The sequence below is a fragment of the Rosa chinensis genome, chromosome 6 (genome assembly GCF_002994745.2).
Source record: "Rosa chinensis cultivar Old Blush chromosome 6, RchiOBHm-V2, whole genome shotgun sequence".
Taxonomy (NCBI): Eukaryota; Viridiplantae; Streptophyta; class Magnoliopsida; order Rosales; family Rosaceae; genus Rosa; species Rosa chinensis.
Window position 1 is genome coordinate 61,568,785 of NC_037093.1, and position 14,088 is coordinate 61,582,872.

Below are 14,088 nucleotides of genomic sequence, written 5' to 3' on the forward strand. Positions count from 1 at the left end.
AATTCCGTTGCCGGGAATCGAACCCGGGTCTCCTGGGTGAAAGCCAGATATCCTAACCGCTGGACGACAACGGATGCTGTTGCTAATCTTACTCCAAATAAAAATTTAACACTCATCAGCCACCAAAAGAAAACTTTAATTTGAAATAGGCCATTCATGGAAAGTGGCCAATCCCCAAATGTATATAATTAAGTAAAAACGCGGAAAATTAATTTGCATTCCATAAATATAGATACAATTTATAGTAAATTATATTAAATGTTTTCTTGTCCTAATTTATGCATAGTGATTTTATGAAAATATTCTTATTAATTTCTTTGACCACGATGGTGGTTTCTTGGATTCTTTTAATGATAAATCATGCCTTGTTGGATCTTCTATAAATAAGTCACATTTGACTTTGGTCGAAACTCACAATCTCTCATTTTCTTTTACATGCTCTCTTTCTACATTTCTTAAGTTCTTACCAAAGAGGGTGATATATTCGTTCACACTTACTATGGAGGATTTGAGTTCTATATGGATGACTTGTGAAGAGGTGCGTCATTCTTATCATTTCTTGTTTAAAGTGACATTTTGTTAATCTTTCTTGCCGTGGTTATTGCTTGGCTTTGCAGTTAGTTCAAAACTTCATTGTTTTGTTATACTTCAATCCTGTGTTTTATGATGCTTTAGCAGTGATTATATTCAGCTTGGTATATTTTTCTGCACTGTATTCATTCCCGGTCTTTCTAATCTGAATGCAAGTGTTTAGGAGATCGAGTTGGTCTAAAGATATTTATTTTCGCAAGTGTTGATGAGGATATATATGTTTAAAAATGCTTGCAGTTTCTTTGTCAAAAAATGGATCTATCTAAAATTTTCAATATCCATATGATTCTTTTTATTAACAATTATGGAATAAATGAGCACTTTTTCTGTTTTATACTCTCTCTGTATAGACACGAACAGAAGCTGCATTGATTCTTTTGATAACAATGTGAATCGAAGTTATATATTGATCGAAGCTAGCTTGTAATATTTCTATGGTATTAGTAAGTTTATGAAGCAGAATATATTATTCTTTTTCTTTTGGTTACAATATATTATTTCTTTTTAACTTTTCTTTTTTTTCAAAAATTGAAATACTGTATTGTGTATTACACGTTGTTTTTCCCATTTTCGACCATTTACCTGTTTTGAATTCACAGAGTACAGATGACTTGAAGCAGAAGATTTTGAGCACCACCCTTGAACTAGAATCAGTGAAGAGTTTAGTAGCTAAGAGTCAACAAAATGCAAACAAGATACTCAGTCTTTTACAGGTTGCATATAAAGAAAGAGATGAAGCCAGAAATGAGTTGCGGCAAATCTTAAACAAGATGAACCCTAATTCTGCTCCAATTGAACAGTTTCCTAATGTTGTCCCACCCATTTTCATGCCCCCAAAAGCAAACTCAGGCATATCTGAGTCGAACGGCATCATTAATCCTCAATATGACTCTTCTCTTGTTGATTCCTTATTTGATGCACTTTCTTCACCAGATTTCTCGAATATCAACGATTCTAGCCACACGAGTTTTTTGAACCAGCCTTTGACAGAAGAACTTATCGGGACTACTAAGAATATTCCCACTGGTGTAGTGGCCTCTTTTGGTTTGGATGCTAAAATTGATTATATTGCTAAAGGCAAGAGTCTGCCTCAAAAAGGGAAGTTGTTGCAGGCTCTGATGGAAGCCGGTCCATTGCTTAAGACGCTTCTTGTCACCGGGCCTCCTCTGCCCCGGTGGCGGAATCCTCCTACTATGCAGACCCTAGAAATCCCACCCATATCACTCGAAGGTTGCGAGGCAATTCTTGCAAGTTTTAATGAGAAACCAGTGATAAAGACATGTTCTTCTAACCATCTGAATTCAATATCCTGTCCTGGATTTTCTCAAACATGTTCACCTGCCATGTGGAATTTCAACAATGTTCCTCCTGTGATATCATGCAAAAGTTCGAGGCCGCTGAATTCGAGTTCATATTTTGATCAACAAATCCCTGCTGCCAAGCAATGTAGGCTTCAATGAATTTAGTGGCAAGTGATCAGGACCTCATTATTGCTGGTGTAAATGGGATACTTTGTTTTTTGGGTATTTTTTTTGTACTTCTGTTTGAGAATTCAATAACATCTGAATCAAATTTTCTTTGATTTAATTGTTCCATCATAATTCGTTCATTCTAATAGAAAAATTCTATTCAACAGTGGATGTACGTACATGATAAACAAAAGAAGGAAATCCCTTGCACTTATCATATCCAAAGTCCAAAGTTAGTTGAAATCAATCTAGTTCGATATTGGAATTGTGACTACATGTAGGTGGGGGAAGTTAAATCAGAATGACAAAAGGATAAGATAAAACCTATAACCAAACATGCATGCATTTACAATTTGGAATCAATGGTGAAAACTTAAGAGGTAATTCTCTTGTAAACAAACAGCATGAACGGTACTACCAGTTTGTGGCTGTGTATAGTTTGGTTAATGGGGCATCTCTTCAGGATTGATGTGCTCTTGTTAATTTCTTCACTTCATTATACAGTAGTACTGATGATCCAGCTACTTTCGAGCCTTTAACCTTCTTCGTCTGCAGAACTTTGTTTGAATTTGACAACTGCTGTTGCAATTCGAAACATCAATTAATCAAGTGTTCATTGCATTACATGATCAACCTGAAGGACAACAATCCAAGGAAAAAGAAGTGAAATACTCTCACCATTGTATGAAATATGAATTGACATCCTCATTCTTTTGGGGTTTCAAAGTGGGGAACTCTTTCTGGTGGAATGTTTAGTGGTTCTATTGTAGTTAACAATTGGGGTATTGACATACCTCCGGAAATAACAATTTCTGCAGCACATTAAAACCGAAAAGCTCATGCCAATTTTCATCTTCAACCACCTAATATATAGTTACCAAAAAAGAAAAGAAAAAATCATGTACAGAACAATTTGTCATACCAATTCCTTCTCGAACTGACAGATTAGGCCTCATAACATCTTTGGGACTGATAAGAACAATGTCTCCAAGATAAAGGTGGTTGGTAGGTATATAAACACAGCAGAGTTCTTCTCCTACACTCCTTCGATTAAGAATAACTGTATTTGTAATAAATCCCAATACATATTCTCCGATTCTTGGATGCCTTATGATAGCCACTTCCTTGAACGCCTTAGAGGTCTGATCTGCAAAAGTGATGTCAAATGGGTCTAAGTTTCAGAATCTAGAAGCTCAGACAACGTTGTATGATAGTTTACATATACCTGGTGATATTGCTGTACTAATTTGCTTTGAGGCAGTATATATATAGCTTATAAGCGGCATTTTCTTAATAAACCACTCCCATACGGTTAGAACTGAAGTTCCCAACCATGATTGCATGAAAACACCAATTAGGAAGATGAAGATGAGAGAGGTGGCGAATCCAAGGCCTGCAGATTGAAATCAGTTGCAACGAAAAATGATAAGAGATTTTCCTTCAGCCTAAAGTGTTGAATTCATCAGAGTTGGAATTACCGTTTGCTTTGCTTAGAAAATTCTTTACTTTCAAGTCTTAGCCTTACTATTTCATGACCAACTGAACCCAAACAAATGAAATTATACACAGTAAGTAATTCGACTTACCAAAAACATTGATTCCTAGATGATTATAAATTGGGGAGAAGAAACCATCCACAAAACGAATGAAAATCCACGTCACGTAGAATGTAATGGCTATTGGAAGAAGAATGACACTGTAAATATATTGATAAGAAAAAATCATTAAACTCATGGAGAAAATTTCTCTGCTATGTACTGTGTACGCACGTAAATGCCAGATATTTTAGCACAAGACGGGTATCTGTAAAAAATAAAAAATAAATATCCCACGAAGTGATTGACATTGTTAGAGTAAGAAAATAGAAGAGATGAGAAGTTACCATCCTGTCATAAACTTCTTGGAAGCCCAGCTCTGAATGACTTTTGAAAATGCCTGACAAAGCAAGCAGAAAATTCATGTAACTTTCAACACAAGGAATAGAATCTAACACGTCAATCATATCCTAACAAAAAAATCTCTATTTAATGAAAGGATCCTTAATGAAATTATGTTTTGCAATATGTGAATGTGTAGGAGAAACCTCGCGGCCGGAGGTATGATGGGAATGAGATGATGTTGATGTTGTGGAGGTAGCTGGAGATTCCGGCGAGGAGTTGGAGGATTTGGGAGGTGCATTTTCGGGGTTCGAAACCGGAATAAGAAGCTCTAGATCCCTCTCCCTCTCTCGAATCAGGAGCTCAAGATCTCTCTCCCTTTCTCTCGTTGCCATTGTGTTTCCCTTCTTGTTCTTGCTTTTGGGTGTTGGTGTCTCTCTGCCTCTGCGTCCCTTACAGTTTGCGAGAAATACTCGGACCACTATTAATTGAAAATCAAATTTAACCAATCACACTAAGACAGAGTGCCTTCCCCTTCAAACGCCATCGTTTGGGATTCCTAAGTCTGTCAAAGTGTCATTTTGTATATTCATTTTCAGTTACTAGCAAATTAAATGTGATAATTCTACACAGTAATTGCCATATTAATATGAAACAGACCAACATATTGACGTTATTGCTTCACATTCTTAGGAAACCACAGCTCTCTCATAAACCATATATAATTATATATTCATTCATTTACATTTACACAAAACAATTCTTAGAAAACCATTTGGAGGAAAGGAAAGGTTTCTAATTTCAGGCTAAACATATAACCCAATCATAAGTTACACAAAACACACCCTGAAGGATTCAGGATCCTAGGTTTTTTTTTTTTTTTTTTTTCTCCCCTACATATTTCAGTCTTCTCAAGTTCCTTCAGCTTTAGCTTTCAGAATGTGACGTTTATTTAGTGACACAGAGGCCATCTATCTCTATATCTTCAGGTACTCCCACTTGGGTAGTTGCAGCTATCGTAGCCTATACGAAACAAAAGAGTATAAGCACACAAATGCATGCTTGAGGTGAAATGAACTTTATTCTGGTGAAAGCCTTACTAGGGTTGTTCGAGGACAGTGTAGCAGTTTGCGAGAAATCGCAGTTCTGAGCATCGTGACCGGCGGTTTGATACAGAATATTCATGGCATAAGCAGCGTGGGAAGCCACCGTGTTTGGTTCAAAACAAGCCCCGCCCGGTTGAATTGGACTACAATCAAAACCATGTCCACAAACATAATCTATGTTAGCCTGCAACTGAGTCTCCGACACTCCCTTCTTAGGCAAACACCACACCCCTTTATTTGGATTCGGCGCAGTAGATGGGTTCGTTGGCGTTTTGGGCACTACTGCAGAGGGTGTCTTGGGTGTGGTGGGCACGGTCGGCGTCTTGGGCACAGTTGGCGTGGTGGGGGTCTACAACAACAAAAATGACGATGGTGAACATAAAAAAAATTACAATGTAGACTAAGATGTACACTAGTTCTGTTCATGATGATGAATTTTCACCTGGCTAGCACTCTTGGAGAGACCAACATCATAAGTCATGGTAAGGTCAGGCTTGAAGAGGCCGAAAGCTCTCTCGGAACCAGGGCCGGGTTTCAAGTTCTCATCATAGAGTGCAAAGAGGTAAGTGTCCACCGACTTCCCTGGCATCAATGGAGTCCCAACCATTGATCGAAGATGCGCAATCAGATTACCGTTATAGGCTTTGGCGTTTTCGACACTCGGACCGACCTCATTGTCGTCTCCTTTGTACGGCCAGCCAGTCTCCGCAACCACAATTTCCACATTACCGCGCCCCATGGAGTTCAATGCAGATTTTATTGCATCCACCTAAACAGAGGAGTTAGTTAACAATTAGGTCAATTTGGTTTCAAAGGCATAACGGTCTTTAACCGGGGTGGTCTCACCTGTGCGTCGAACATGTTCATGTAATTGATGTTTGTGTTGGAGTCGAACCGCCCCTGGTTGGGTTGGAAGAGGCAGAAAGCCAGGGTCTCGGGTCGGGTGTCACTCCGGTACGCAAAATACGGGTACGGGTTGATTGCAAAAGGCGAACCGGTGGCGCTACAGAACGCCAGCAACGCCTTCATGACGTCACCAAAACTAGGATCAAAGCTACCGGAGGACGGCGGCTCAGATTGCTTCAGCACCGACATGGCATGGACAGTGGAGACCTTAATTTTCCCGCCCAAAGATGCGGAGTTGAGGGCGTTTTGGACATTTTGCATCGCCGGAACTAGTTGACTCACCAGTCCCTGGTCGCCGGAGGTCAGGACCTCGTTGCCGACCGTTATGAGGATGATGTTGCTTGCCGGGTAGAAGGCAAGAACGTTGGTGCTGACCCAGTTGCTCGCGTAATTCGGGTCGGACGCAAGGGCAGGGATGTCGCCGTTGGCCGCTCCGATGACGATTCCGATGCCCGTGTTGGCTAGCGCTTTGATTATGGCCGGGTCGGAACCGTAGAGCCGGACCTTTTGGATTGAGGTGGACTGGAGTAGCTTTGCGGTGGATGAAGGCGGCGGGAGGTTGTCGGCGACTTGACCGTAGTTTACGCCGATAAAGGATTGACAATCTGCATTCAATCAAACCAACAATCAGATTAAAGAAAGTAGGAAACAGAGCAACTCAAACAGACCCCTTTTTTTGAATCATTTCATTTACATTAAAAGAAACATATTTTCATCTTCAGACCAAGAATTTCAAACTTACTTGCAACGTTGAAAGCCATAACGAAGAAGGCTACAATGTGAAGAAGGATGATCGCCATGGTTGCTCTGGTTTTCGACGCGATGCGCGCAAGAAATAGATGACGGGACTTGGGGGTAAAACCGTAAAGTGAATTTTCGGTGGGGTGGGCTTCAACTTTACTAAAGTAAATTGGACATCGAGTTAAGTGCAGTGCTAATCTGCTACCTGAGAAACTGGAATCTCTGTACGTAAGTTTTTTTTTTGGCGTATGTACGACGTGTAGCGTTTGCTTCTGTTTGAATGATTTTTTTATTTTATTTATATATTTTTTTTTCCGGGGGAAAAAAAACGAAAGGTGCTTACCGTGGCTGGGCGGTTCTGATTTTGTAAAGGTGAGGAGTTGGGAGCCAATGGCTTAATTGTGAGAGTGATAAAAATGCAGAAAGAGAGCTTTCATGCATGTACTTGAAATCGTATTTAGGAAATGGCGTAAATAGCCTTTTATTGCGACCGTTGTGGACTGGTGTATTTGGTTATCATGAGAGATTCTTAGGTATGGCCAGCATGTCACGTCGTCGTACGTCAGCCAATTATTGTCTATGTAGGAAGGGTGTTTTGAGTATTTTATTATAATTAAATATGGATAGTTTTGAAATTCAATTAAAAAATAGAGATATATGATTAACCAGACGTATCACGTGGCTGATACGTTTGCTCTACCTTAGAATTTCTCAGATTATCATTATTACGTGGCTTTTTGGTCCACATGTAAAGATCTCATGCATGAAGACACATCTTATTGACTAGACATTCTTCACAAAGATAGTCTGAGTATTAGATTTGTCCGACCATTTAATCAAAAACATATTCCTTTTATAAATTGATATATATTTTGATTCTTAATGATAAATATGAAGTGTTTTGAATATCAAAATTTTTCTTCTATGAAATTTGATCGATAGGATAGACCAAATAGTATGGCCGCCCACTACAAATTTGCTAGTAGTTTTCGTGAGTAATTTCTCTACCTCAAAGTTGTAGGATTTCAATTCAACTCCACCTCCACTTTAGTTAGTTAAAAAGAAAGAAAAAGAAATCAAACAAATACACATATTAGTGCATGTTTTTACTTCCTTACTAAGGAATACAGTCTCTCCTTTTAAGAACATGGCCACATTTCCAGCTTGAAAGAACTTTGAGCAACATAGAAAGTAAAGCATTTTCAATCAAAGCACACTGTGAAAAAAGCTTCTCATATATTAGTAGAATATTGATGTGCTTACTTCAGGAACAAACGCACAAAGGAAACCAACTTTAGCAAGCTGAGTATAATTGGTGACGAAGTAACCTTTGAATAATGATAGAGAAGAACCATGATTTCAATTTTCAAACATTCAAACTAAAGCTTCTGTTCTGCCAGTGCCTGATACATGCTAAAGATTGGCCTCTAGCTAGCATATTATAAACTACTGCAAAATCAACATGCTTATCTTGGATCAGTATTTTAATGAACAACTTATGATGTTATCGATCATAAGTTCATAACCATTATCAACTTTCCGATAAAGTATGAGTTTGGTAGCTAACTAAATCTCTATATAGCTATAATTAAGTAATTATTTTGGACTAATTGAGATATTATTCAGTAATTATTTATGATCACGACCATTGTCAACTTTCCCATCAAGTAAGAATTTGGTCACTAGTTAAATTTCTATTGTGAGTGTCTGATACTCTGATCACTAATGCCTCTTCTGGAAGCATAGTTCATAAAAAAGGAAAAAGAAGAAGAAGCATAATTTAGCATTTCTGGTGCATCTGATCCAACCACAGAGTGCCTTCCTTTAACATTGAGAACAAAATGGGCTAATTGGGTTGCTTTTGCAGAAGCCAAAAAAGTAGACGGTACTTAACTACTTAACACACGCTAGTCAATTTTTTTAAAAATAATAAAAATTTGCTCTCGTTGAGAGTCGAACTCAAGACCTCCCGCTTACTAAACGGGTGCTCTAACCAACTGAGCTACGAGAGCCTTTGATTTTAAACTGTCAAAGTAGTGGTACATTACAAAATCCCAGTGTACATGAACCCAAAAGCAGAGTTACAAAATCAATGTATATGAACCAGAATTCCAGCAAACAGTATCCTAACTGCTATCAACAATGACAAAATCAATGTATCCGTTACAAAAACCAAATACACCAAATGCATTGCTGCTGCTCATTTTGCAGTAATGGAAATTCTCACATATGAAAGAGGTCTCTGGTAAGCTCATCAACAAGTCTACCGAGCACACCCCTCTCCAAATCCCTAACAACTTCATCCACTTCAACAAACCCAAACACGGTCACATCCCAACCCAAATCCCACATACAGCTCAGCTCAGGCTCCCTATTATTCACGTCGAATTCAAGCATTCTAGGCACATACTCTTCAGCCCCACATTCCAGTTTTCCATTCTTCCCATACAGTTTCAGCTTATCAATGTCTTTACTCAACTGCTTAACCAGCTCATCCAGAGACTGGACCTGAGTGAAGCTTATGGATACCTTCACAAATTTGGGATGCACAGCGAGCTCTTGCCTCTTACCTTTTCTTTTCATTATCTCGTAGCTGCAGTCTAATGTGAGCTTAATGTCTTCGGGATGAGTGATGTAGTTGTACTCATGATTGTAGTCGCTACTACTAGCGTGGAGAATTCCGAAAGGGATTTCGAGTCTGAAAAGTGCCTCTGCTGTGTTGAGGAACAGTTGGCTCTGGATCACTATCTGCTTGAGAAGGATTTCAGTTTCTGTAAGTGGCTTTTGTTTTCTCCATTTGAAAGGCTTCTGTTGCTCCAATTGCAATGTGGATGAAATATCCAAGGTGTCTTCATGGGTTGATTGGGTTCCTGCAACTTTCATTATTAACTTACTGAACCATTTGTTGCCACTTGCATTGATTTATAGGTTCATATGTAGAAATGTATTAACTTTTGTTGATGAACTACATGGATTGACACTTGAAATAGATATAGAAAAATCTGTAATCTCTCTATGGAGCTATAACTGTTCTTGAAAAAAAAAAAAAGGTTTTTTTTTTTTAAAGGGAAAAAGAAATTGTTTTTGTTTATGTGAGATGAGGAATTCAGTTGAAAGCAGAGGTTCTACTTACCATTAAGTGATGTAATGCACTCATCAGCTCCAAAGTTTGGTATTTGATCATGTTGATCGTTAGGTACTACTGAGACTGAGTTTTGACGCTGCATAACAATCAACAACACTTCGAGTTAGTTCCCACCAAGTTTGAATTGATGAACAGAATCTTGCTTAACTCTAATAGTCAGAACCTTTCAGGTTTTATGGAAGATGAACTTACACTGTCATGTGGGACTAGAGTTTTTGGTTCTCGGAGGCTTCGGAATTCGTCTTCATTGCGACCATAGAAAGTAGGAGCCTCAGCTTCTTTCTGTAGGTTCTGTACCAAATGTAGTGGTCGAGTGCTTTCTGTTGATTTGTTGGACTTGACTATGCGTGGCTCTGCTTGTTTCAACCTACTGGCTCTACCCTTTTCTGCTCCACTGTGGCCACTGACTTTATCATGGGTTCTAAGTGTCACTTGCTCCAAAATAGATTGTTTTGGTGGCCTTGTCAACTTATTCAGCGTTCCATTTCTTCTGGTCACTACTTCATCCACTCTTCGAGGAATTTCACTTTTATTCACTCTTCTAGTTTTTGCCTTCTGTAAGGGTGCTACATGATGAACAGCTTTCTCCTTCATAGCTGGTGGAATGCCTAAATTTTCTTGATCTGAGTCCTTTTGAGGAAAATCATTCATATGGATGTTCAATTCAGCTGAACTTTTTCTTCTCACCAGATTCTCGTGGTAAGTGCCATTTGGAACTCCTGTGGGTTGCACGGCATTAACAACTTCTATCATACTGTTTCTATTTACCCTGGCTTGGCTTGTGTGAGGCTGCTTTGCTGCCTTGTTGGATGTACTCTTGGATACCATCTCAGTACCTTGTTGTTTTCTTACCTGCAACTTTTGTTCCTCAGACCTCATAGTATCCTGCTTTCTTTCTTTTTCGTGATTATCCTTACTGCTGTTCCGTCTGAATTGGGCACTTTGCTGCTTATCTGTTTTCATGGTGGTTGTCTTTCCTGATCTTGTCACAGGTTTTATTCCCATCAAGTCTTTTGAGGATTGTTTTCCATCATGAATAACCATCTCAAGGCCAACATTGTTGTTGGCAGGCAGGACCTTTTCTGCTTGCAGAAGAAAAGCAGTGTTTTTCTGCATCAATGGATTCTTATTGCCTTCTACCACTTTCTGTCTACTTGTGGATACCAGATTCTCACCATCTTTGGTCTTAACGCCAACAATTCTACTGCTTTCCTGCATTGTGTGCCCTATTGTAGCTCCCCTTTCTCTTGGTTTCTTGGGGATGTTGTCTTTCTGTGTGGTAGTGGATTTTGCGTTTTCATTTTTGGGAAGCTCATCCAGGCCCATCAGCTTTGCAATAACATTTGGAATCCTATCTTTTTTTGGTTTAGACACTTTCTGGTCTGACTGTTTTGATGGATTTTTGACATCAGGGATATAGCCGACTGAATGCCTGCGAGAAACTGAGGTTGCTGTCTCTCTGCCTTGCTTCTCATCCGTACTACCTCCTGTGGGGTAAGTCAGAGCTGCCATCTTCGGCTTGAGGGCCATCCTTCCTACTTCTTGGATTTTACGAGCATGTCTAGTTGATTTGTCAAAGGAAAACCTTGGCAGAGCCAGTTGCTTTTGTTCTTCTATTTGGTCTTCACCATCTTCATCTTCGTCTAGCAATGTGATCCGACTTTTCCTTTGGGAGGTGGTCATATGTTCTGAAGCTTCCTGCAGGTTCACAAGCATTCTCAAGGACTCTTCCAAATCCATGGCCCCTTTAAACAGTTCCTTCCCGATCTCTATTGAAAACTTATCAACATTAACACCATTGGAGCAAGCTCTAAGGATCTGGTTTAGTTTCTGTGCCCCTCTGGATATTTCTTCTATATGGAAACTTGAAAGGTTAGGGAACTGACTACTTGAACCCCAGTACATGTTGAAATTTCCCTTTCTTTCCATTTTGTTGAAGTCCATGGATCCCCTACCAATTTGATTCAGAAACCCCATCACTGAACTTTTGCTTGATGAACTTGTTCTGGTGAGTTTTGTGGCTCCATTCTCAAGTGCAAAAGCCAAGGCCATGGAAAGATCTACTATTTGTCCTGAGTTCCCACCTCTCCCATAAGCAACCATTTGGTTTGAAGCTTCTTGACGAATAGGTGTTCTACTACTTCCAGTTGACCTGCTCTGGGGGTTCCCAGTTCTGGAACTAGTCTACAAGAGTGGAAAAAACATTTGGAGACAAAATTAATTTCATTCCATCTGCTTTAATAATAATCAGATTGCAGCAATTTTAAGTATGATCTCTTACTATTCCATGGGTTTTTGTATCCCTTGATCCTCTATAAGTTTGCTTGGAATAAGCATATGCATCTGTATGAAGACATCATAGAGTGCGATAGGAATCAATTTAAGTATATATATATATTCTCTAGCTATAAATCATACATAACCGTTTGACCTCCGCAGATGTCAGTTCAAGTGTACTGTTTTGCGCCTTCATCGGTCCTAAAGTGGAAATATATCTCATTTGATCAAAACAAAATCGATCATTTTTCGTCTATCCATCTTTAGTTTGTGAGTAAAACAGGAGAAGCAATGGTCTACCACTATGTTCTGTCTAATCAGTTTAGATCAAACTTACCATCTGACACCCATTTTCCTAATCGTCTTGAAAAAATTTCAATTTTCAAGTATGAAAGTTAAACAGATAATATGAGGGTCTTAGTTAGTGTAGTTTTAAATTTAATTTGCTGCAGGGACAAATAACAACAAATATGTCATAGTTTTCAGAACAACAATGCAATTTCTACAAGTGAAGGTACTTTTGCAGCGCTTTCACATGCAGACTCTTTGAATAAAAGGACAAAGAACTAGATTCTTTTCTTAAATATTGTGTTTGTTCTTTCAAGTGATCCTTATACACTTCTTTAACTATGCTTTTTTAACTATTGCTTGCACTCAGTGCACAAGAATCATAGTTCTCATGAATTTTTTATTTCAGTCTTTAAGTGCATCCCTAATTCATGCTCTTTGAATTGGTAATGAGGAAATTCTAAACGCTCATATCTTCTTCATTTCATAATGACCAGGACAAGTTTTAGGAGGTTAAATATATACTTACCTATAGCCATTGCGTTTGAACGGTTTGAGCTCTGCGCTGGTGCAGCCATTCGTTCCTTCCTAACCCGAAGATCATCCAGCAGCTTTTGCGCAAAATCTGATCTCTTCGCCATGTTGTGTGTGCAGCAGTGCAGACCTGCAGCTTCAACTCTGTTTCATTATTGTCTCAACAATACTTGAGCAACAAATTTGTACATTGTGTTTTTGGTAGTAAATTCGTTTGCATATAGGGAGAGAGATGAGAGGTAATGCTCTATTACTTGAAATTGTGGTTGAGGTGGGAAGTCCATTCCAAAACTAAAGTAAACAGTGTTGGAAGATTCTTTTATCATATCATAGAAAGATTGAAGTGAACGTTTAGCTCTCATTCTCTCTATGTTTGTGATCGTATGCCTGACTTACATTTCAATCTAAGCAAGAGCAGGGTTTTCAAAGTGCTTCTCTTCCAAACTTGTCTATGCGCAACTTTTGCTTAGTTTTCAATGAGTATCTTCATCTTTCGATGGACAGAAGTCTCTGCCCATTTTGTGTTTCCCTCACGATTTATGATGATTCATACAATCTACATTTCAAGTTATCGGTAAAAGATGATTGGAAGACCTGGTACAAATGACTGATCGTAAAAACTGTTGACTCTATTTTTTAATATTTTTAATGATTTCTCGGTTTGTAAATTTTTAAAATTATGATAAATAAAAAATTCAGATATGTTTTAGGGAATCAGAAATTGAGAGATAATCGCTGTGTATTCTCATTGATAATAGGGGCCTCTTTATATAGAGGATTACAAATTTACAATGCATAGAGTTAGAATCATACAAGGAAAGAGAATCTCTAGATTCTTCTAATTGAACTCTATTACCACTAAGTCAAGTAACCTAGAGTTTGGATTAAACACAAATAGAGATATCCTTAAACAAGTTGAGATTTTTGAGTTGTGTCAGTTCTAAAATTATTTAAAATCTTCATTTTTTAAAAAAAATAATCATTTAGGGGTGGGGAAATAAGTACATTCCATATTTTGAGTAGGGATTGAGGGTCTTAGACAATTTTTGTTTTTAGAGAAACATCCTAGGTTGGTTCCTACATAATTGAAACAGCATACGATATCTTTTAGTGTGTTTAATCTCTCTTAAGGAGGTAGCGTTAACCTCACTAGA

The 14,088-nt window shown here is 38.5% G+C and overlaps 3 protein-coding genes and 2 non-coding genes across 8 annotated transcripts; all 5 read right to left on the bottom strand.

The window, feature by feature from the left end:
- Positions 1–2: 2 nt before the first annotated feature.
- On the bottom strand, positions 3–74 carry TRNAE-UUC. The gene has a single exon. It is a non-coding gene; the product is annotated as a tRNA-Glu (tRNA).
- A 1,155-nt stretch (positions 75–1,229) lies between these two features.
- On the bottom strand, positions 1,230–4,537 carry LOC112170206 (protein LIKE COV 1). 2 transcript variants are annotated; one of them, XM_024307407.2, is made up of 7 exons: positions 4,144–4,537; positions 3,943–3,995; positions 3,647–3,756; positions 3,286–3,453; positions 2,983–3,207; positions 2,739–2,872; positions 1,230–2,636 (listed from the first exon to the last, which is right to left on the bottom strand). In XM_024307407.2, exons 1-6 carry the CDS (start codon positions 4,330–4,332, stop codon positions 2,766–2,768), a joined length of 852 nt encoding a protein of 283 aa, XP_024163175.1. In that variant the 5' UTR covers positions 4,333–4,537; the 3' UTR covers positions 1,230–2,636; positions 2,739–2,765. The 2 variants fall into 2 exon arrangements, with proteins under 2 accessions (XP_024163175.1, XP_040365550.1); XM_040509616.1 differs by having other exon boundaries at positions 1,230–2,639.
- A 261-nt stretch (positions 4,538–4,798) lies between these two features.
- Positions 4,799–6,852, bottom strand: LOC112170203 (glucan endo-1,3-beta-D-glucosidase). The gene is made up of 5 exons (XM_024307400.2): positions 6,692–6,852; positions 5,890–6,554; positions 5,486–5,812; positions 5,038–5,392; positions 4,799–4,960 (listed from the first exon to the last, which is right to left on the bottom strand). The coding sequence occupies exons 1-5, from the start codon at positions 6,747–6,749 to the stop codon at positions 4,923–4,925; spliced, it is 1,443 nt and encodes a 480-aa protein (XP_024163168.1). The 5' UTR covers positions 6,750–6,852; the 3' UTR covers positions 4,799–4,922.
- Positions 6,853–8,628: 1,776 nt separating this feature from the next.
- On the bottom strand, positions 8,629–8,702 carry TRNAT-AGU. Its single transcript has one exon. It is a non-coding gene; the product is annotated as a tRNA-Thr (tRNA).
- LOC112170202 lies at positions 8,681–13,191 on the bottom strand. 3 transcript variants are annotated; one of them, XM_040507771.1, is made up of 5 exons: positions 12,930–13,191; positions 12,117–12,178; positions 10,028–12,019; positions 9,824–9,911; positions 8,681–9,566 (listed from the first exon to the last, which is right to left on the bottom strand). In XM_040507771.1, the coding sequence occupies exons 1-5, from the start codon at positions 13,039–13,041 to the stop codon at positions 8,914–8,916; spliced, it is 2,907 nt and encodes a 968-aa protein (XP_040363705.1). In that variant the 5' UTR covers positions 13,042–13,191; the 3' UTR covers positions 8,681–8,913. The 3 variants fall into 3 exon arrangements, with proteins under 3 accessions (XP_040363705.1, XP_024163166.1, XP_040363706.1); XM_024307398.2 differs by having other exon boundaries at positions 8,681–9,560; positions 12,930–13,190; XM_040507772.1 differs by lacking the exon at positions 12,117–12,178 and having other exon boundaries at positions 12,930–13,067.
- Positions 13,192–14,088: the final 897 nt, after the last annotated feature.